Source organism: Physeter macrocephalus, chromosome 16 (assembly GCF_002837175.3).
Source record: "Physeter macrocephalus isolate SW-GA chromosome 16, ASM283717v5, whole genome shotgun sequence".
Classification (NCBI taxonomy): domain Eukaryota; kingdom Metazoa; phylum Chordata; class Mammalia; order Artiodactyla; family Physeteridae; genus Physeter; species Physeter macrocephalus.
In genome coordinates this window covers 71,338,960-71,359,512 of record NC_041229.1, presented here as the reverse complement: position 1 = coordinate 71,359,512, position 20,553 = coordinate 71,338,960, and the positions used below count along the sequence as shown (strand labels likewise).

General features: G+C 37.9%; 2 protein-coding genes, 1 long non-coding RNA gene and 1 other non-coding gene across 5 annotated transcripts in view; 3 read left to right on the top strand and 1 right to left on the bottom strand.

The window, feature by feature from the left end:
- PIK3C2A (phosphatidylinositol-4-phosphate 3-kinase catalytic subunit type 2 alpha) overlaps positions 1–14,415 on the top strand; it is a 116,649-nt gene extending 102,234 nt beyond the window's left edge. For both annotated transcript variants that reach the window (XM_007104950.4, XM_007104951.4), the window contains exons 25-33: positions 400–556; positions 1,247–1,356; positions 2,800–3,007; positions 4,205–4,329; positions 5,343–5,460; positions 5,550–5,622; positions 5,954–6,063; positions 6,151–6,276; positions 7,928–14,415. In XM_007104950.4, coding sequence (XP_007105012.1) covers positions 400–556; positions 1,247–1,356; positions 2,800–3,007; positions 4,205–4,329; positions 5,343–5,460; positions 5,550–5,622; positions 5,954–6,063; positions 6,151–6,276; positions 7,928–8,110 — 1,210 coding nt within the window. In that variant the 3' untranslated portion in view covers positions 8,111–14,415. The remainder of the gene's footprint in view (positions 1–399; positions 557–1,246; positions 1,357–2,799; positions 3,008–4,204; positions 4,330–5,342; positions 5,461–5,549; positions 5,623–5,953; positions 6,064–6,150; positions 6,277–7,927) is intronic.
- LOC102988135 (uncharacterized) lies at positions 1,372–16,019 on the bottom strand. Its single transcript, XR_002891060.3, has 4 exons — positions 15,890–16,019; positions 6,019–6,106; positions 5,845–5,909; positions 1,372–2,467 (listed from the first exon to the last, which is right to left on the bottom strand). It is a non-coding gene; the product is annotated as an uncharacterized lncRNA (long non-coding RNA).
- Positions 16,020–17,587: 1,568 nt separating this feature from the next.
- On the top strand, positions 17,588–20,388 carry RPS13 (ribosomal protein S13). The gene is made up of 6 exons (XM_007104963.3): positions 17,588–17,689; positions 17,833–17,881; positions 18,066–18,144; positions 19,089–19,258; positions 19,577–19,677; positions 20,309–20,388. Exons 1-6 carry the CDS (start codon positions 17,667–17,669, stop codon positions 20,340–20,342), a joined length of 456 nt encoding a protein of 151 aa, XP_007105025.2. The 5' UTR covers positions 17,588–17,666; the 3' UTR covers positions 20,343–20,388.
- Positions 18,845–18,934, top strand: LOC112063652 (small nucleolar RNA SNORD14). The gene has a single exon (XR_002891094.1). It is a non-coding gene; the product is annotated as a small nucleolar RNA SNORD14 (small nucleolar RNA).
- Positions 20,389–20,553: the final 165 nt, after the last annotated feature.

Below are 20,553 nucleotides of genomic sequence, written 5' to 3'. Positions count from 1 at the left end.
GTAACCTTTGAAATGAGTTAAGGTGTATTTTATTTTATCTAGTTAGTGGTACCTATTAGAAATGTTCCCATTTATATAATGGCAACGAGTACAAATTTTTTCTCTATATTTGTTTGTAACTAATATTTGATCTCTGTTTGGCTGTGGGTGGATTGATAAATATCACCTTGGAAATATCATATATTAATTCTACCTAAATAATGAGATTATATGATGGCTTTCCTGGGGAAATGTGAATTTTTAAGAATTATGCAAATTCAGAACTGCCTGATACTAAGTTACCCACTTAGAAACTGCTATGGCTCAGATAGCTTTAGTTCAATAGCCATGTAATAGCAATAGCACTTATTTGAATATCTTCTGTAAATAATATTTTGTATGTACTTTCTTTTTAAATAGGGATCGGGCTCCTTTTGTGCTGACCTCTGATATGGCGTATGTCATTAATGGGGGTGAAAAGCCCACCATTCGTTTCCAGTTGTTTGTGGACCTCTGCTGTCAAGCCTACAACTTGATAAGAAAGCAAACAAACCTCTTCCTTAACCTTCTTTCACTGGTAACTGTTCTTTACAAGCATTTAATTACTTTTATATTAATGCTTCTGTGTTTCAATATCTAAAAATAGGTATTTTGTGATTTTTGGAATATAATTTATTGTAGTTTCAAGTGTCATATTATTACCGAAATATTTTAAAATTGCTGCCATGTGAAATATGCCAGACACCATTTATATAAAATAAAAAAATAAGTCACTAGATAGATAGAGTGGGTACCCTGGGGATGAGCAGTCATAGTGACTGGAAGGGACCTTGAGAGTGTCATCTGGAATGCTGGTAAATGTTTTATGTCTTAATCTGGATGTGTTCAAATTTTGGACATTCATTAAGCTGTGCTTTTAAGATTTCCGTGCTTTTCTGGTTGTATATTAAGTAAAAACAAACCAAAAAAACCCCCTATGATTATTGTGACTGAAATTGATGTAGAAACAGAGGACTACACAAAAGACCTGGATTTCACAGCGTTTATTCCATAAACTGGCTATGACTTGCAAAAATTGATCTCCTTGGCCAAGATTTTTCTTATTTGTGAGAGAATCACTTAGTCCCTAAAACACTAACAAACTCTTTAAAACTGTGATTGTTTTGGTTTGTTTGCTTTATTTCTGATTACTTGGCCAGCTTTTAGGGAGGAGTGAGGAACAGACTTTTAAAAAATTTAACTCACAAACCTTTTATCCTTTCTAAAGATGATTCCTTCAGGGTTACCAGAACTTACAAGTATTCAAGATTTGAAATATGTTAGAGATGCACTTCAACCCCAAACTACAGATGCAGAAGCTACAATTTTCTTTACTAGGTAAGGTATATTTAAGTATATTAGAGAAGGCACACACTGTTTAACCTTAATTTGTTTTCCTTAGTTTAAACAAATGCTATATATCAAAATTCTGATTATAGGAAAAAATTGTGATTCATAGTACTAGCAAATAGGTTTATCAAAAGTTTATTTACTGAATAAATGTGAAGCATCGGCAATAGCACTTTAAACAATACATTTATTTCAGGAATTCCCTGGAAGTCCAGTGGTTAGGACTCAGCGCTTTCACTGCGGTGGCCTGGGTTCAATCCCTGGTTGGGGAACTAAGATCCAGCAAGCCGTGTGGCGTGGCCAAAAAAAAAAAAATTTACTTCTCTCAAAATATGATCTCAAGTTTTATTTAGTATATGATTTCAATTCTAAACATCCCATTTATGAATCATTTCTGCAAAACATATTTTCTACAGTATCACATACAAGGTTTTTTTCTAAAATGATATCTCTACTAATGTATTTTTCAGGAATCTGCCATAAAAATTTTCATGGATACCATAAGTGCTTACAACAGTGAACTGTGGGACACTGCTGTAGTAAATTGTTGTTATATGATGTAGTACTAGAAACACATGTACCAATGAGTGGCATTTGAACTTGTGATTATTACTTTAGAAGCAGATCTTCCTGGCAAATATGTTCTAAAGGTCTGGTGACCAGGTTGGTCACAGACTAGTGGTACCACCTCGTTAAATGCCACAGCAGGGAGGAGCATATGAGCTCATATTCTGTTTTTTCCTTTTTCTCTTGCCTTCTTCCTCTCAGTGGAGAAGAGGTAGAAAACACTGGACTGGACTTCCCTAGTCTCAAGAGTCTGGGCTGAATTGAATTGAAGGAAGCTGACTTTTATATAGCCTTCCAAACTAATCCTGATAATTTAGGTATTGATGGGTTTTGTTTTGTTTTTTGAGATTTGTTGGCTCCCCTGGGCAAAACTATAAAGCAGGCATGTAAGTATTAGTCGGCTTGACCTGCCATAACAATACACCATAAACAAGGTGGCTTAAACAAAGGAAATTAGTCTTCTCATTGTTCTGGAGGCTGGGAAGTCCAAGATCAAGGTGCCAGCCTATTTGCTTCCTGGTGAGGGTTCAAGCTTGAAGATGAAGCAGGGAGGAGAAGAAAAAGGAGGAAGAAAGTCATTCTCATAAGGACACTAACTCCATAAAGGCCCTGTGGGGTTGGGGCTTTAACATTTGAATTTTGGGGGACACAAACATTCAGTCCCATAGCAAGGCAAAAACCTATGTGTGAGGTTCCCTGACCTTTACTTTTTGACTCTCTTTTTGATTCTCACTCCTTGACAAAGTGAGAATCTACTCAATATTTTTAAATGAATAAAAGTGTTTTTCATCTTTTATTGTTAAAATAATTGAGAATGTTTTCTTATGAACTTTAATGTTAACACATTGTCTGATTATCTCGTAGGCTGATTGAATCAAGTTTGGGAAGCATTGCCACAAAGTTTAACTTCTTCATTCACAACCTTGCTCAGTTGCGTTTTTCTGGTCTTCCTTCCAATGATGAGCCCATCCTTTCATTTTCACCCAAAACATACTCCTTTAGACAAGATGGTCGAATCAAAGAAGTCTCTGTTTTCACTTATCATAAGAAGTACAACCCAGATAAACATTATGTAAGTTTGGTTCTGTATCTGTAGAGACTCATGCGTGCATTATTTTTGTCCTTTCCTACTTCCTTCATTGACTCTGCTAAAGTTCAAGCATTTGTGCTTTTCATACTTCTTTCTTCCATGGATGGTCCAAAAATTAATAAGTATACTTGGGGCATCCCTAATTGTTTTTTGGTGTTTATTTCTTGGTAAATTTGCTCCAGAAACATGAAGTACAAATGATACTCTTCAGAGACAAGACTGAAAGGGTGGTGCTATTTTGCTTTTCTCCTTCCTTATCTTCAATTTGTTTTTAATTTCAAAGGTAAACCTTGCTCAGTGTAACAAACTCAACCAATACAGAAGCATGTAAAGTAAAAATCTAAGTTCTCATTCTACTCTCCAGGGATGATTATAAAACATGCACATAAAGTTGGGTTTTTTGAACAAAAACAGTATCTTTAAGTGTGCTTCCCCCTCCCAATAGTATAGCATTATCATCTTTTTTGCTGTTATTTTTGTGCTAATATTTTTGTTGGATAACTTTACAGCACCGTCAGCCTTTAAATTTTTGACAAATTGCTAGATTTTAAAAGTGACTTCACTATTTTGATTTTTACCTATTCTTAGCAAAGTTTTATATGTTTACTGAGTATTTTAGGATGCCATTTAACTGAATAGTCCATTCTTTCCCCCCAATGATTTATAATGCCACCTTTAAATATAGTAAGTTTATATCCCTGAATTTATTTCTGGTCTTCTGCAGATATATCTGACTCTCTGTGCACCAGCATTTTACTCTTTAAAGTACTTTATAATATATTGATAGTTTAAATATCCAGTAAGACAGGTTTTCCCCCATCTCCCAGTCGCCCTAAGTTTTGCCTTCTCATTTGCTCTCCTAAATGAATTAACTTGCTAATATTTTCACTGAAAATGCACTACACTTATAAATTTGGAAGGACATTTATATCTAACCCTAGAAATAGAATGACTTTCACATTCCAGTTCTTATTTATTTAGACAATAGTTAAGGTTACTCTTAGAATGTAGTTAGATATGCTATAAATACCTTGACTTTTATATTTGCTGTTTCCTATTGGTGACATATATATTGCAAAGTGAAAAGCACTTGGTACATATAATGGTCAAGCTGAAAATTTTCTATCAAGAAAGGTTATATTATAAATCTAATGTGTTAGGGGTGTGATTTCTTTTCAGATTTACGTAGTCCGAATTTTGAGGGAAGGACAGCTTGAGCCATCATTTGTGTTCCGGACATTTGACGAGTTTCAGGAACTTCACAATAAGCTCAGTATTATTTTTCCACTTTGGAAGTTACCAGGGTATGTTCTCATCCTTGTACATTATTCTTGTTTTATAGGAAACAATTTCTCTATTACCAAGTATAGGTCAAAAGCTTTGTGTTAAGTTAGTGTAAGATACTGTACTATGGACCGTGTGCAGCTAAATTTCCTTTGTATCACAAGAGCCTGACACAGTACTAGACATAAACAAGGAACTAAGTTTTTCTTGAATGAATGATTAAGATCTTAAACTTAAAATATGGGATTTTCTAGCTTTCTAAATCACTGCAGGAATAATCTATTATGGCCATATTGAGCTCCTCTGAAAAACGATAAACTGAGGCACACTGATCACTAATCAAAATGTTAGTGTTTAGGCTTGTATCTGATACCCTTTGGAAACCTTCAATTTTTAAGGTAGCTAATGACCAGGAAATGTCCTGTGTTGAACTGCTCCCGTTCTTCTCAAGACTAGATTTTGAAAATAAGGAGGCAGCAAAGTGGGTATCAGAGTTTATTTCCATGTGCAGTCTCATTTTTCCACTGCCACCAAAATAAGCAGTTAAGATGAACTTGATTTGAGCCCTGTGGCATTTGTGGACTTTACTGGTATCAATAATAGCTATGGCTGATTGAATAATGATTATTTTGGAGGATAAGATCTGCAAATTTGTGAATGATTAATCTTGAGTAGAAATAAGTAGGAAATAAGTAATAAATATGCATATTAGCAAAGCAATGTATGTTTTGTACCAAGGTCATAAAAGGATAATATATACTTGAACTGTTTCATCTCTAGTACTTGGAAAAGAAATCCAAAAATTACTTTATAGTGAATTATGACTCCACTTTGTATTTAAGTGTATAAAAGAATATTTCTGAGAAAGCCCTCGCACAGAAACGAAGACCCAACACAGCAAAAATAAATAAATAAAACTCCTACCGCCAACATAAAAAAAAAAAAAGAATATTTCTAAGTATTATACTTGATTCTATAAATACTCCCAGATGAAATAATTTAAATTCCACTCCTTTTTGTTTTTCTTTTGTAGCTTTCCTAATAGGATGGTTCTAGGGAGAACACACATAAAAGATGTAGCAGCCAAAAGAAAAATTGAGTTAAACAGTTATTTACAGAGTTTGATGAGTGCTTCAACAGATGTAGCAGAGGTGACTATCCTAACTGAAAAATAATATATTTTTTTTCGTGCTGCATAATATTTAAATTAATGAGTCTTTTTTTTCCTCTTCCACCTCAGTGTGATCTTGTTTGTACCTTTTTCCACCCTTTACTTCGTGATGAGAAAGCTGAAGGAGTAGCTAGGTCTGCCGGTGAGAATATTTTTCTCTTTATTTTTAATTCATGACTTCCCTATGACCTGCAAGTCTAACTTCTCGATGGATGTGGTAGTGACAGTGGGGTTACTGTCTGTAAACAGTGAGAATGAGAGGAGGGTATTCTTTCTAAGCCAGTTGATTTCTGGATAAACATAATTTTCCTAATGGAGTGTGATTACTAAAGAAGTGTGTATCAATGGCCTACCAGGTTCTTACCTTTTTTTCTCCAACATGTGATGGTCCTGGAATTAGAGCAGAAACTTTTGTTGCAGCTTGAACCACTGCAAGCAACATAAAATAAAGATGAACATATTTATATTTTCAGATGCAGGTTCCTTCAGTCCTACTCCAGGCCAAATAGGAGGAGCAGTGAAATTATCTGTCTCTTACCGAAATGGCACTCTTTTCATCATGGTGATGCACATCAAAGATCTTGTGAGTGATTACAAATAATGATGATTGTAGAGGAAACCTATACCTTGGTAGGAAACATTACTGTTAAGGGAATGCTTTTCTTTATAGGTTACTGAAGATGGGGCTGACCCAAATCCATATGTCAAGACATACCTACTTCCAGATACCCACAAAACATCCAAACGTAAAACCAAAATTTCACGAAAAACTAGGAATCCAACATTCAATGAAATGGTAAGTTAAAATCATTTCTAAAAATTTCCTAGATTTGTTTTGAGATTTTTAATTTTAAACACTTTAAAATGTTTTAGCTATCAGTAGCTGAACTATTTATTGTACTAGTAAGGCAAACCACTAGCAGTCCAATGGTATTTAACAAAATGATGCAGAATTGAACCTTTGATCATAGATCCTTAGGCTTTAAAAAGATCTTAGAGGCCATTATTCAACTACCCTTCTAGTGCTTAAACCCTTTCAAAAAGTGGATGTCTAATTTGTGTTGAAATACTTCCCGGCCATCCAGTTTGTTTTGGGCAGCTCCAACTCTTAGATCATTTCCTTTACTGAGCTGAAATCTTCACTCCCTCTAGTTTGCACCTGTATGTCTCAGTTGTACCTCTTGGAACCACACAGAAATGCTCCGTTCTTCTTTCTACGTGGCAGCCCTTGAGATAACTGAAGTTCACATGTCCTTCCTCTTTATTCTGTTGAAACATCTTCAGGACCTTTACCTTGGTTTGATAGGAGGTAGTTTCAAAATCATCCTCCTTCTAATTTGTCTTAGTCTGTCAACAACCCTCGTAAAATAGAGTGATCTGAACTGAAAGCAGTAAGCGAAACATCACTGAACAGTGGGGAGCAGAACTGTGACTTTGCTGAGCCACTCACGGTCAACTTATAAATTTACTAATCTATTAAAACGCGCTAACCCTTAGTCAACTACTAGTTTGGGATAATAACCACATTATTTGTGTACATTAACATTATATCCACACAAAAATGTCTGGATAGAGATTTGGAAGCAAATAATTCTGAAGTTTCATCAAGGTTATAAATTTATTAAAACCACAGAATACCCTTTCAGCCCTTTTTAAAAGCATGTAAAATGTTTGGAGAAGACCAATTGGTATTATTCTCAAAAAGTAGTATTGGCTTTTCTTCTAGTTAGTGTTATACTTTCAAGAAACTGAAATGTGGTCATTTTTTTAGTTCTTTTAGTCAAACAGTGAGAACTAGATTAAGGAGATGTTGCTCAGAAGTTATGGTGAGGCTTTCTTGACAAGAAAAAAATTGTGTTGCATGTGGTGTTTGAAAGAGAATAACCTTACAACACTCCAGATTTGCTATAAACTACATCTGTAATTGGTGATTTTGCACTGAATTATGGATAATCAGAAATTATCACTTCATGGTATATAAAATCCAACAGAATAAAGACAAAAGGAAATTTTAATCCCTCACTTTTTGTAAAAGTTACAATTACACTATCCCAACTTGCTTCCTTCTACTCTTTTTCTTCCATTCTCTTCCTTCCATTTCTCTTTTAAAGATGATCTATTAAATTATCTTAAGGCAGGCTGCCGTGTGATTTCCCTTCCCCATACCTCCATTTCAGAAAAACCATGTTTTTAGTTTTCAGCTAATAATAATTTTCTGCTTTGTGCATTCCTGTCAGACACTCAGAGGAATGATAATACAATCCAAGACTCCTGAAATACAAAATGTGCATCTAAAGTATGAGACATATTCTACTAGATATGTCATAATCAATGTCACTATTTGTAGTCACTCTAATAATCTCACTTACGTTTTTACGTAAAATAATCCTAGAAACCGGACAAATAAATAATTTGTAATCTGCTGTTTCTTTTTGCCTTTGCTATAGCTTGTGTACAGTGGATATAGCAAAGAAACCCTAAGACAGAGAGAACTTCAGCTAAGTGTACTCAGTGCAGAATCTCTGCGGGAGAATTTTTTCTTGGGTGGAATAACCCTACCTTTGAAAGATTTCAACTTGAGCAAAGAGACAGTTAAATGGTATCAGCTGACTGCAGCAACCTATTTGTAAGCTAGTGAATTTCTGAGCTTTGGAAGCAAGAATAGTTATAGACATGTGCAGACACACGTGAACTTTGTATAATATTTTTATACTGGACAGAAATTATAAAGTAAATGTACTTGCTGCATTTCAACACATCTGTTGGACCAACAGTTACTTAACTTTTATGAATTTGTTGACTCCATTGCTGTTTTAAAGTCATTGTATAGAATGCTGTAAATCCTAAACTTAATATATAATAAGTCCTGAAAAAGACTTTGAGTTGGTGAAGGAGTTAATCCTTTCTTGAGTAATTCAGAGTAATAGCTTTAGTGTGGTCTGATAGTATTGTCAGTTCAACCATCTATTTTGCATTGTTTCTTACACAGACATAGCATGTTTGTTTTCCTGTTTTGCACCTTTTACAGCCTTTACCACTGTGTATGTTCACAAACACCAAAGGAGAGGAAAGGTGCAGGATGTTACCATAAAATGCAGCTGCTATTCACAGGGCTGAAAAGCAAAGCACAAATAATAAATAGTTATGTTAAGAACTACTAAGCAGTTTATAGAAGTAGGGGAAAATAACATTGCTTTTTATTATTCATGTCTTTAAAACCTTTTTCAGAATAAGTGCCAATCACTGAAGTTGTAAATAATGGTGCCTTAACTTCATATGCTTCTCTGGCACTTCATTCTGAGTTTTTTCCTGACTTAATAGTAAGTAGTTTTCACTCCCTTTTTACTAAAGACAAGAAATTATGTAAATTTACTAATGCTTTTCCCACAGATAGATCATCTTCTGTACTTCATATGTGTGACTTATTAGTTATTTAAACATCAGCCATTTGTTTTATGTTTTCGTTGCCCAGTAACTGAATGAGATTCATCAATGTAGATGTACACTATATTCCATCATTCCATTATTATCCTACATTTATTCTCAGGAGGGTGAACTGAAGTTTGGTAATTTTACCTCCATATATCTATACTCCACTCCCTCATTAAACGAGAGAAAATATTCCCTTAAGTGTCCATTCCTGTTCGGTAGAAGAACTCCACGAGTAGGGCAGACTCTTCACAAGAGGCCCAGGGCAAGAACTCTAGGGTCCAGACTAAATTTTAATGTAGACCTTTATGGCACAGTTTGTCTTGTACACTGTCTTACTTACCTTTGTAAACATTTTACATTCGCATGAATTACTTTCCTTAATATAATGAGATTTAGAATCATAAGGGACATGATTGAAATCATTCTATAGTAACCATTGAGAACAGGGTTCACTTTTATTAGTTATTCATTCAACTTCACACATAATTTTGTGTTTAGTTTGGATAAATAGGTATATATAATATTAATTCTCATGGCTAGAATAGGAATTCACTTTTAAGTGGTAAGGGACTGTAGCAATCTAGTTGCTGTGAAATAACTGACAAAACATTCAATGCAAAATACCAAGAAAGGAAGGACAATTCTCTGATTCAGTTGCCCAGAACAGAATTTTTATAAACTGTGCAAATGTTTAATGTAAATGGTGATACCTGCAGAGCAGACAAAGAAGAGTTGAGAATGTATCAGTGGGACAGGTTAAAAAAAAACTTGAAATTTTTGGTGCCTAACACTAATGGTCCACTTGTAGGAAACCCCGTATGATATATGAATGTCTTTTTTTATATTAAAATGTGTTGTCTATTTAATAAGTTAATTAAAAGGCAGATCAAAACACCGCTGTTTATTTGCTTTTTCCACATACAGTTAACATTTCCTTAAAGTGTGTAAGTAGCTTTGCAAATGTGAAGTACTAGATATTTTCACTTGTTTTTAAGACCTAATTCCATTCCATGAATTGTCACTTAGCCACTGTTAAAAAAAAAAAAAAAAAAAGAAAAGAAAAAAAAGTACTGTCTTAGTAAAAGGTCACTGTTACTTGGACTCACTGTATACTGCCTGTTTGCAATCTGTTATAGCAGTGTCTTTTATACAAATAGTAGAGCTAGAAAATGTGATGTCACTTTTCAATTACAAGAAATATGGATTTTTTATCCAAAAATGTATATTAAACACTCTGTATAGTTAACCAGAGTTCAAAACAAGTGGTAATCTTTCTCTTAATTTAACTCATTATGTGCCTTCTTTGGTCATTAAAAAAACACACATACGTTAAACATATTTTAAATATAAGTTATTTCTTTGTGAACGCTAATCTTCAGTCCTTACCAAAAACAAACAAACAAAAAATGACAGAGGCACCTCTTTGCACTACTTGCTATCAATAAATTTTTAAATGTTTTTTTAAACATTTTTTTAAAGCTTGCATTAAAGTAAATCTGAAACAAAAGTTTAAACAAACTAGCCAAGACACTAATTTTTATGTATAATCACAGTGTTTTATACCTATCTTTACTGAGTAAAAAGTTATGCTTAAGTCGTACACCAAAAGAATTTTTTCCCCTTGCAGTGTTTTGGGATTTGAAAATAATGGTTTACTCAAAGAACCTATTATTTTCTCTACTGAGGAACCCAATGTAGAACTTGCACTGATGTTTTTATTACTGCCTTTATAAGAATCTGTAGGTATCTAAATGTTAAGGCACGTATGATCTTTGATAAAGTATTCTTTTATCTTTTCAAATTAATGTTGTGTAAAAGTTTCAATATCTTGCCTTTATAAGAATCTGTAGGTATCTAAATGTTAAGGCATGTATGATCTTTGATAAAGTATTCTTTTATCTTTTCAAATTAATGTTGTGTAAAAGTTTCAATATCTTGCCTTAAATTGGTTGACTGTTCTTTCTAGGATTCATGTGGCATTTAAAAAAGAAAACTTTAAATTTGATACTTAGACTTCAGATCAAAAAGGAGTCAAGCCCCACTACCATAATCCATGGATTTACTTACATGCTGTTTGACTAGCAATGCAAATATGAATAAATATGGCAGTTAGTCTCATCTATAAGAACCAATTACTTTAATTATGTTAAGGTAGTTAATAAAGATGTATAATATTTTTATTAATACCTTGAATATATTCAGTGGATTGAATGTGACTTCATAACTGTACTACAATTGTATTAAAATATTTCTGGAACAAAGGAACTCTGCTATCATTTCATTTTTTTAAAGATTTTTTTTGATGTGGACCATTTTTAAAGTCTTTATGGAATTTGTTACATTATTGCTTCTGTTTAATGTTTTGGTTTTTTGGCCGCGAGGCATGTGGGATCTTGGCTCCCTGACCAGGGATCAAACCCACACCCCCTGCATTGGAAGGCAAAGTCTTAACCACTGGACCACCAGGGAAGTCCCCATGCTATGATTTCTTTCCTCATCCACATATTAACATTTTTGGTTCCAGACTTTGATATGACCTCACTGTTGCTGTTCTTTGCATCCAACCCAGGAGTTTATTAGATTCAGATAATCCTGAATATCAGAACTGGCCTGTGATCTGCCCCTAAAAATGTCCAAATAGAGTGTCTGACTTCTAAGTGTGGTTCTTGGAAGGTCTGGATTGCCACTTTGTTAGAGCCCCATCACCATTTCATAGAAGCGAAACGCTTCTGTGAGTATGGTCCCTGGCTTTTGGTAATTTACTTAAATATTAAGTATGTCTATAGCATGGTTATTACTATACTATCTTCAGAACAGAGAATGTAGATTCTTAATACCATACCTCCATCCTGGAATGATACCAGTGAGGCTGTGGTTCTCTGATCCTAGAGATAACATGTACAAGGGCCAGAGACCATGAAAGAGCAATAACTTAGAGCCAGTTTCTTTGGTTGATAAACTCAGTTTGTATCAGAAACAAAACAACTTTATTTTACCCTTACTGTTTTGAAACACTTTATCACGCAAATTTTAGACAAAGTTAGACAACAGTATAATGAACTCCATGAATGAATCCTGTCACACACCTTCAACAATTATTACCTTAGGGCCAATCTTGTTTGATCTATATTAATGATGATGTGCCTAGGTGTAGATATCTTTATTTTTTTCTATTTAGGATTCTTAAATCTATGGATCAGTAACTTTCTTCAGTTCTGAATAATTTATTATGACTTCTTTTCCAATTCACTACTTCTCTCTTCAACTGTTTAATCCATTCATTGAGTTTTTAATTTGGGTTATTGTATTTTTCACTTCTATTTGGGGTTTTTTTTGTTTACTTGAATCATGATCCAGAAAAGACAAGACTGCCAGGATCAATGTGGAAAGAATAGTTCTTTTTCAACAAATGGGGCTGAGACAATTACATAACCACATGCAAAAAAGTGAAGTAGGACTCTTACAACATATACAAAACTTAATTCAAAATGGATCAAAGACCTAAACATAACTAAAATTATAAAGCTCTTAGAAGAAAACATAGGTGTACATCTTTGTAACCTAGAATTAGGGTTTCTTTTCTTATGTCACAAAAAGCACAAGCAACAAAAGAAAAACAGATTGGTTTTCATCAAAATTTAAAACTGTGCATCAAGGACACTATTAATAAAGTAAAAAGACAACTCACAGAATGGGAGAGAATATTCACATATACCTGATAAGGACCTGGTATCTGGAATACATAAAGCACTCTTAAAATTCAAGAGAAAGCAAACTCAGTTTTTAAATGGGCAAAGGACTTTTGAACAGACTTTCTCCAGAATGGCCGACAATCACATGAAAAGATGCTCAATATCTCAGTCATTAGGGAAATACAAAACAACATTGAGATACCAATTCACACCCACTAGGATAGCTAGAATTTAAAAAGTTAAGTGTTTGTGAGGATGTGGAGAAATTGGTGCCCTCATACATTGCTGTTAGGAATGAATGTAAAATGGTGCCAGCTGCTGTGGAAAACACTGGCAGTTCTCAAAAAGTTAAACATAGAGAGCTTCCCTGGTGGTGCAGTGGTTAAGAATCCGCCTGCCAATGCAGGGGACACGGGTTCAAGCCCTGGTCCGGGAAGATCCCACATGCCGCGGAGCAAATAAGCCCGGGCACCACAACTACTGAGCCTGCGCTCTAGACCCCGCGAGCCACAACTACTAAAGCCCACGAGCCACAACTACTGAAGCCCGCGCGCCTAGAGCCCGTGCTCTGCAACGAGAAGCCACTGCGATGTGAAGCCCACACACTGCAACGAAGAGTAGCCCCCGCTCACCGCAACCAGAGAAAGCCCGTGTGCAGCAACAAAGACGCAACGCAGCAATAATAAAATATAAAATGAGTAAATAAATCTTTTTTTTAAAAATAAATCTTAAAAAAAAAGTTCTCCAAAAAGCATGCCACATTTAAAGGCAATAGAAGGTAAATATCATTTGATTAAAATTTATACACATCATATTTTATCTTTATTATTACTGAATATACAAACGTGGCCAGATAAAGTGAATTGAAAACTAGTGGAGGGCTTAAACATGACTAAAACAAACAAAAAACCCTGAAATAATAGTTATAATTCCTATACCATGAAAAAATATTTGAGTCAACATTCCTATATCCTTATTAGAAAAGTTGTATGGTCTTTTTAACAACTGATTTTTTAAAATGATTTTTTTTTAAAACCAGAGTGGTATTCTCAAAACAATCCAGCACTAGTATTGGTTATATCACAGATATCCTTCAAATCATTCTACTACAAGACATAAGTGTGATAAGTTAGCGGGCTGAGGGCAAATCATTCTGGCAATGCTTGAGTACTCAAAAACCTCATGTATAACTAAGAAAGTGATTTGATCCAAATCACACACAGATGTACAGTAATCCAGGTCTAGATTGCCAAATCTTACTCTTCCTACTATGCCTCCTGAAATAAAGTTTGTAGTCTACACATCTTCATGAGGAAAAAATTACTTCTTTAGATTCATTCTTTCAAAATATTATTGACTGCCTAGTTAGGCACTGTTCTTGGTGCTGGAGGTGAGAGCAATGAACAATCTAAGAGTTCAAATTTATTGGAGGCAGACAACCAAACAAGCCAACTAGAAAGGAAAAATGAAAGCACAAAAACAAACATAATAGATCAATGGAACAGAACAGAGAGCCCAGAAATAAACCCACACACCTACAGTCAATTAATCTTCGACAAAGGAGGGAAGAATATACAATGGAGAAGAGTCTCTTCAGCAAGTGGTGTTGGGAAAGCAGGACAGCTGCATGTAAATCAATGAAGTTAGAATACACCCTCACACCGTACACAAAAATAAACTCAAAATGGCTTAAAGACTTACATATCAGACATGACACCATAAAACTCCCAGAAGAGAACATAGGCAAAACATTCTGACATAAATCATAGCAATATTTTCTTAGGTCAGTCTCCCAAGGCAATAGAAATAAACAAATGGGACCTAATCAAACAAACTTTTGCAGAGCAAAGGAAACCATAAACCAAATCAAAAGTCAACTTATGGGAGAAAATATTTGCAAATGATGCAGCCGACACGGGCTTAATTTCCAAAATATACAAACAGCTCATACAACTCTAACGAAAACAAACAGTCCAATCAAAAAATGGGAAGAAGAGCTAAACAGACATTTCTCCAAAGAACACATAAAGATGGCCAACAGGCACATGAAAAGATGCTCAACACCACTAATTATTAAAGAAATGCATATTAAAACTATTAAGTATCACTTCACATCGGTTAGAATAGCCATCATCAAAAAGTCTACAAATAATACATGCTGGAGAGGGTGCGGAGAAAAGGGATTCCTCCCACACTGTTGATAGGAATGTAAATTGGTGCAGCCACTATGGAGAACAGGATGGAGGTTCCTTAAAAAATTAAAAATAGAGTTACCATATGATCAGCAATCCCACTCCTGGGCATATATCCGGAAAAGACAAAAGCTCTAATTTGAAAAGATACATGCACCCTAATGTTCACAGTGGCACTATTTACAGTAGCCAAGACATGGAAGCAACCTAAGTGTCCATCAACAGATGAATGGATAAAGATGTTTCTATATCTATATATATATCTATATATGCAATCGAATATTAGCCATAAAAAAGAATGAAATAATGCCATTTCAGCAACATGGATGGACCCAGAGATTATCATACTAAGACAGAAAGACAAATATTACGTGGTATCACTTTTATGTGGAATCTAAAAAATAGTACAAATGAACTTATTTACAAAACAGAAACACTCACAGACATAGAAAACAAACATGGTTACCAATAGCGAAGGCAGAGGGAAGGAGTAGGGGATTTTAAAAATAAATAAATAAAGGAAAATGACAGAGACTATGTGTTATGAGGATAACCAATAGGATACTGTGTTGGGAGGGAAAAGAACTACTTTAAAGGGAATGGTTTTCCTCAGGGAGGGCCTCATTGAGATGACGCACAGGCCAGGATCTGACTTCTCCGTAGTCAGTGACCCCTCCCCTGAAAGATTAGGATTAGAAATAAGAAATGTTACTCTTGGCTAGGCGGCAGCCACTACCATTACTTCCAATGTAGCACTTATCGCCATGGTATTGTACCTGCGAATTTTTTGTATGTATGTATTTTTCTGGCTCCGCGGTGCAGATTGTGAGATTTTAGCTCCACGACCAGGTACCAAACCCAGGCCCTTGGCAATGAGGGGGCGGTGTCCTAACCACTGGACAACCAGGGAATTCCCCCATGTGAATGTTTTAAGGGCAGGGACAGACTTTGAGGTATCCAGTGCCAAAGCAAGGCCTGGCACTGGTGAGTGGGAGAACAATTGTGTAGGGCTGAACTTCTGACGCCCAAATTCGCTGGGCAGCGGGGGCACAGATAACGGCCTTCTTTAAGGGCGGGGACCAAGTCTACCAACCTCTGCAGCCGTATCTGTTCCATTCGCACTCCCAGTCCGGCATCCGAACCTGAACAACCTCGGCGCAAGCAGCACTTCCAACGAGCCCACAGCCCAGGCTGGAGGCGGACTCTTTTTTTACCCCTCTCTAGCCTAGCACCGCCTCAAACACCGATGCATGCCGGGATGTGTAGTCCACGTTGAAGTGCTTTTCGGGATATGTAGTCACGCGGTCGCCGGGAAACACGCAGCGCAGATCCGCCTCCTGCCGGCGAGGAAGCGAGGACGTGTGAGGTCACTTCCGACGTGCAGGGAGGCTTCCTACGGCGCTCCCACCCTCTCGCTCCTTTTCGGTACCGCGCCGCCGCCATCATGGGTCGCATGCATGCTCCCGGGTGAGCTCGGGTTTGTGAACGGGTTGCAGGGCTGGGCCCGGGGATGCGGGGGAAAGAGGGAGTGTGGGCAGCGGGTCGAGGGGGTTAGGTTCTGGGCCGCTGTGGTAGGGATCTCCTCACCCCGAGACTGCTTCTCTCCCCAGGAAGGGCCTGTCCCAGTCGGCTCTACCCTACCGCCGCAGCGTCCCCACCGTAAGTAGCGCGCGGGGACTGGGGAGAGGCCGGGAGGGGGTGCCATTCGTTGCTTGGGGGAAGCGGCGCGGGGATGGGGACCACGTGTGCATGAGGAGCGCGGTTTTGAAGGTGGAGGGGACCGCTGTGTTTCGGTTCCATCCTTGGTTTCTCGTCTTAAAGCAGCTTTCTTTTCCATAAACAGTGGCTGAAGCTGACGTCTGACGACGTGAAGGAGCAGATCTACAAACTGGCCAAGAAGGGCCTGACTCCCTCGCAAATAGGTGAGTGTTTTTGTTTAATGCAGCCCGTTCCGCTTGCCCTCGTGTAACCTGCTTGAGAAGACTCTGGGGGTAAATGTCTCACGCGTGGCTTGAACATCTTTTGCTCGTTTTCCTTGCTTTACTGGTGATGATGACCGAGGCCTAGTCTTCATTTGCTGAACTCTCAGGTTCTTATTTGGAAGACGGTAAAGTGAAATGTGCTCCAAAGTTTAATGAGTATTTTCTTTGGACTAGACACTTTCCTAGGTGCATGGTTCTAAGCACTTTATACATGCTGACGTTGTTTAATTCTGACAGCCATACTTTCAAATAAATACTAGTTTTCTTTATCTCAAGTTGAGGAAACTGAGGCACATTGCAGCTGTATAACACGTCCCAAGTCACACAGGTGTTAATGGAGGAGTTGGGCTTGGCTACTCAGAGTGCTCATCACTTTCTCACAGTTAGATGTGGTTTGAACCTCAGCTGTGTGTGACTTTGTGCAAATGGCTTCATTCAGTGAATGTTTGCCTGCTGTGTGATTCTGGATCCTGAGAATAAAGTAATCCAAAAAAGGGCAACTTAGTCTTCTGGAGTTTACAGACTAGTGGAGGTATTGCACACAATAGGAGATACATAATATAATAGACTGTCAAAGTAGTCAGATGGTGCTGTTTTGAAGAATCTCCTTGATTCGTTTGGTGGCCTGTAATCCAGCAGCTCACTATGATGATTTTACCCCTCTCTAGCCTAGCACCGCCTCAAACACCGATGCATGCCGGGATGTGTAGTCCACGTTGAAGTGCTTTTCGGGATATGTAGTCACGCGGTCGCCGGGAAACACGCAGCGCAGATCCGCCTCCTGCCGGCGAGGAAGCGAGGACGTGTGAGGTCACTTCCGACGTGCAGGGAGGCTTCCTACGGCGCTCCCACCCTCTCGCTCCTTTTCGGTACCGCGCCGCCGCCATCATGGGTCGCATGCATGCTCCCGGGTGAGCTCGGGTTTGTGAACGGGTTGCAGGGCTGGGCCCGGGGATGCGGGGGAAAGAGGGAGTGTGGGCAGCGGGTCGAGGGGGTTAGGTTCTGGGCCGCTGTGGTAGGGATCTCCTCACCCCGAGACTGCTTCTCTCCCCAGGAAGGGCCTGTCCCAGTCGGCTCTACCCTACCGCCGCAGCGTCCCCACCGTAAGTAGCGCGCGGGGACTGGGGAGAGGCCGGGAGGGGGTGCCATTCGTTGCTTGGGGGAAGCGGCGCGGGGATGGGGACCACGTGTGCATGAGGAGCGCGGTTTTGAAGGTGGAGGGGACCGCTGTGTTTCGGTTCCATCCTTGGTTTCTCGTCTTAAAGCAGCTTTCTTTTCCATAAACAGTGGCTGAAGCTGACGTCTGACGACGTGAAGGAGCAGATCTACAAACTGGCCAAGAAGGGCCTGACTCCCTCGCAAATAGGTGAGTGTTTTTGTTTAATGCAGCCCGTTCCGCTTGCCCTCGTGTAACCTGCTTGAGAAGACTCTGGGGGTAAATGTCTCACGCGTGGCTTGAACATCTTTTGCTCGTTTTCCTTGCTTTACTGGTGATGATGACCGAGGCCTAGTCTTCATTTGCTGAACTCTCAGGTTCTTATTTGGAAGACGGTAAAGTGAAATGTGCTCCAAAGTTTAATGAGTATTTTCTTTGGACTAGACACTTTCCTAGGTGCATGGTTCTAAGCACTTTATACATGCTGACGTTGTTTAATTCTGACAGCCATACTTTCAAATAAATACTAGTTTTCTTTATCTCAAGTTGAGGAAACTGAGGCACATTGCAGCTGTATAACACGTCCCAAGTCACACAGGTGTTAATGGAGGAGTTGGGCTTGGCTACTCAGAGTGCTCATCACTTTCTCACAGTTAGATGTGGTTTGAACCTCAGCTGTGTGTGACTTTGTGCAAATGGCTTCATTCAGTGAATGTTTGCCTGCTGTGTGATTCTGGATCCTGAGAATAAAGTAATCCAAAAAAGGGCAACTTAGTCTTCTGGAGTTTACAGACTAGTGGAGGTATTGCACACAATAGGAGATACATAATATAATAGACTGTCAAAGTAGTCAGATGGTGCTGTTTTGAAGAATCTCCTTGATTCGTTTGGTGGCCTGTAATCCAGCAGCTCACTATGATGATGGTCTTATAACATTCGCAGTTTCCACCAGAAGGGTTTTCCTTAGTGTTGGGTAAACCTTCCTTGGCTGTCTGAGTGAGCTTTGCACGCAGTCTAACGTCGGTGTCTGATGTATAAAAGTAAGCCTTGTTTTACACATGGGAAACTTGGAAAGTGACTTGATCTCAGAGCCTTGACATCACATGCTCCAATTTTTATGTTTGGTGTGGGAATTTATATTATTCCCTTTTCAGGTGTAATCCTGAGAGACTCACATGGTGTTGCACAAGTACGTTTTGTGACAGGCAATAAAATCTTGAGAATTCTTAAGTCCCAAGGACTTGCTCCTGATCTTCCTGAGGATCTCTATCATTTAATCAAGAAAGCTGTTGCTGTTAGAAAGCATCTCGAGAGAAACAGAAAGGTAAGAGAAGAGAACTACTTGGACTAATTCATTTCAGTAAAATATAATGCATGTGATTTGAATTATCCAAGGTGGGTTAGGGCACAAACAAGTCACACTGTTTGCTTTGAAATAAAAGTTCCACCGGAATAGATTTGCAGGGGGAGCTTTGGCTCCCTAAATTCCCTTAAGGACTTAATCTAGCCACATGAACCCTAGCCTGTGGTTCTGTTAAGGGACACTGGGTAACTTCTCATTAAAGTACATGGTGTCTATACATTCTACTGTTAAAATAATGTTTAGTTTTGAGTCGTTTTCCTGAATTCTGTCTATTTTTAGGATAAAGATGCCAAATTCCGTCTGATTCTGATTGAGAGCCGTATTCACCGGTTGGCTCGATATTACAAGACCAAACGAGTCCTCCCCCCCAATTGGAAATAGTAAGTATTGACCCCTTTTGTTAACAAGAACAGGAGTTGGCCAGATATTAAATATAGTAATGATTATAGTAATAGGCCTGACAGTAAATGTTTTAGACTGTGGCTCTATGGTCAACTACTCTTTCAACTCTGATTATAGCAAGAAACCTGCCATAGACAATACATAAACAGGTGGACATGGCTGTGTTCCATTGAAACTATTTACAAAGACAAAGGGTCATAATTCTGTAGACCACTGATTTAGAACACAGGCAAGCCCTTTGAATCGCTTTTAGATTGTGGGTAAAGTTTTAGTTCTTACCTCTGCTCCCAGGTGCTTATGTTGTCTTAATTTTTGCATAGATTGCTCACTATAATGACTAATTTCCAGACATTTGGAGTTTCCCCTAGAAAGGTTTTTCCTTTGTTGGCCAGTTCTTCTTTGGATGTCTAAGTGATCATCTTCATATTATGCTTGATCATAATGAACTGATTCAGGAACTGAGCTGTTTGGTGCATTTATATATTTGGGGTTTATTTTAGCTGTTAGGAAATAGCTCTCTTAGTTTTTGGAGATTCTTGGAATGAATATGGAGGACTTTTATTAATCTAGCTCTTCTCATCCCCCCCCCCTTTTTTTTTTCCTTTTCAGCGAGTCATCCACAGCCTCTGCCCTGGTTGCATAAATTTGTCTGTTGTACTCAAGCAATAAAATCATTGTTTAACTAGAAACATGTTTTGTATTTTTTTTCCTAAAAAAATTGTCAGTGGTTTGTGTGTTGATCTTTTTTGACGTGGATGTGTGTTAGCAGAATTAGAACTGGGTGATCCCACAGGGAGCAATAAGATAGCATCTATCCATTACATCCCTTCACTGATCAAACTAGTTGAGCAGTT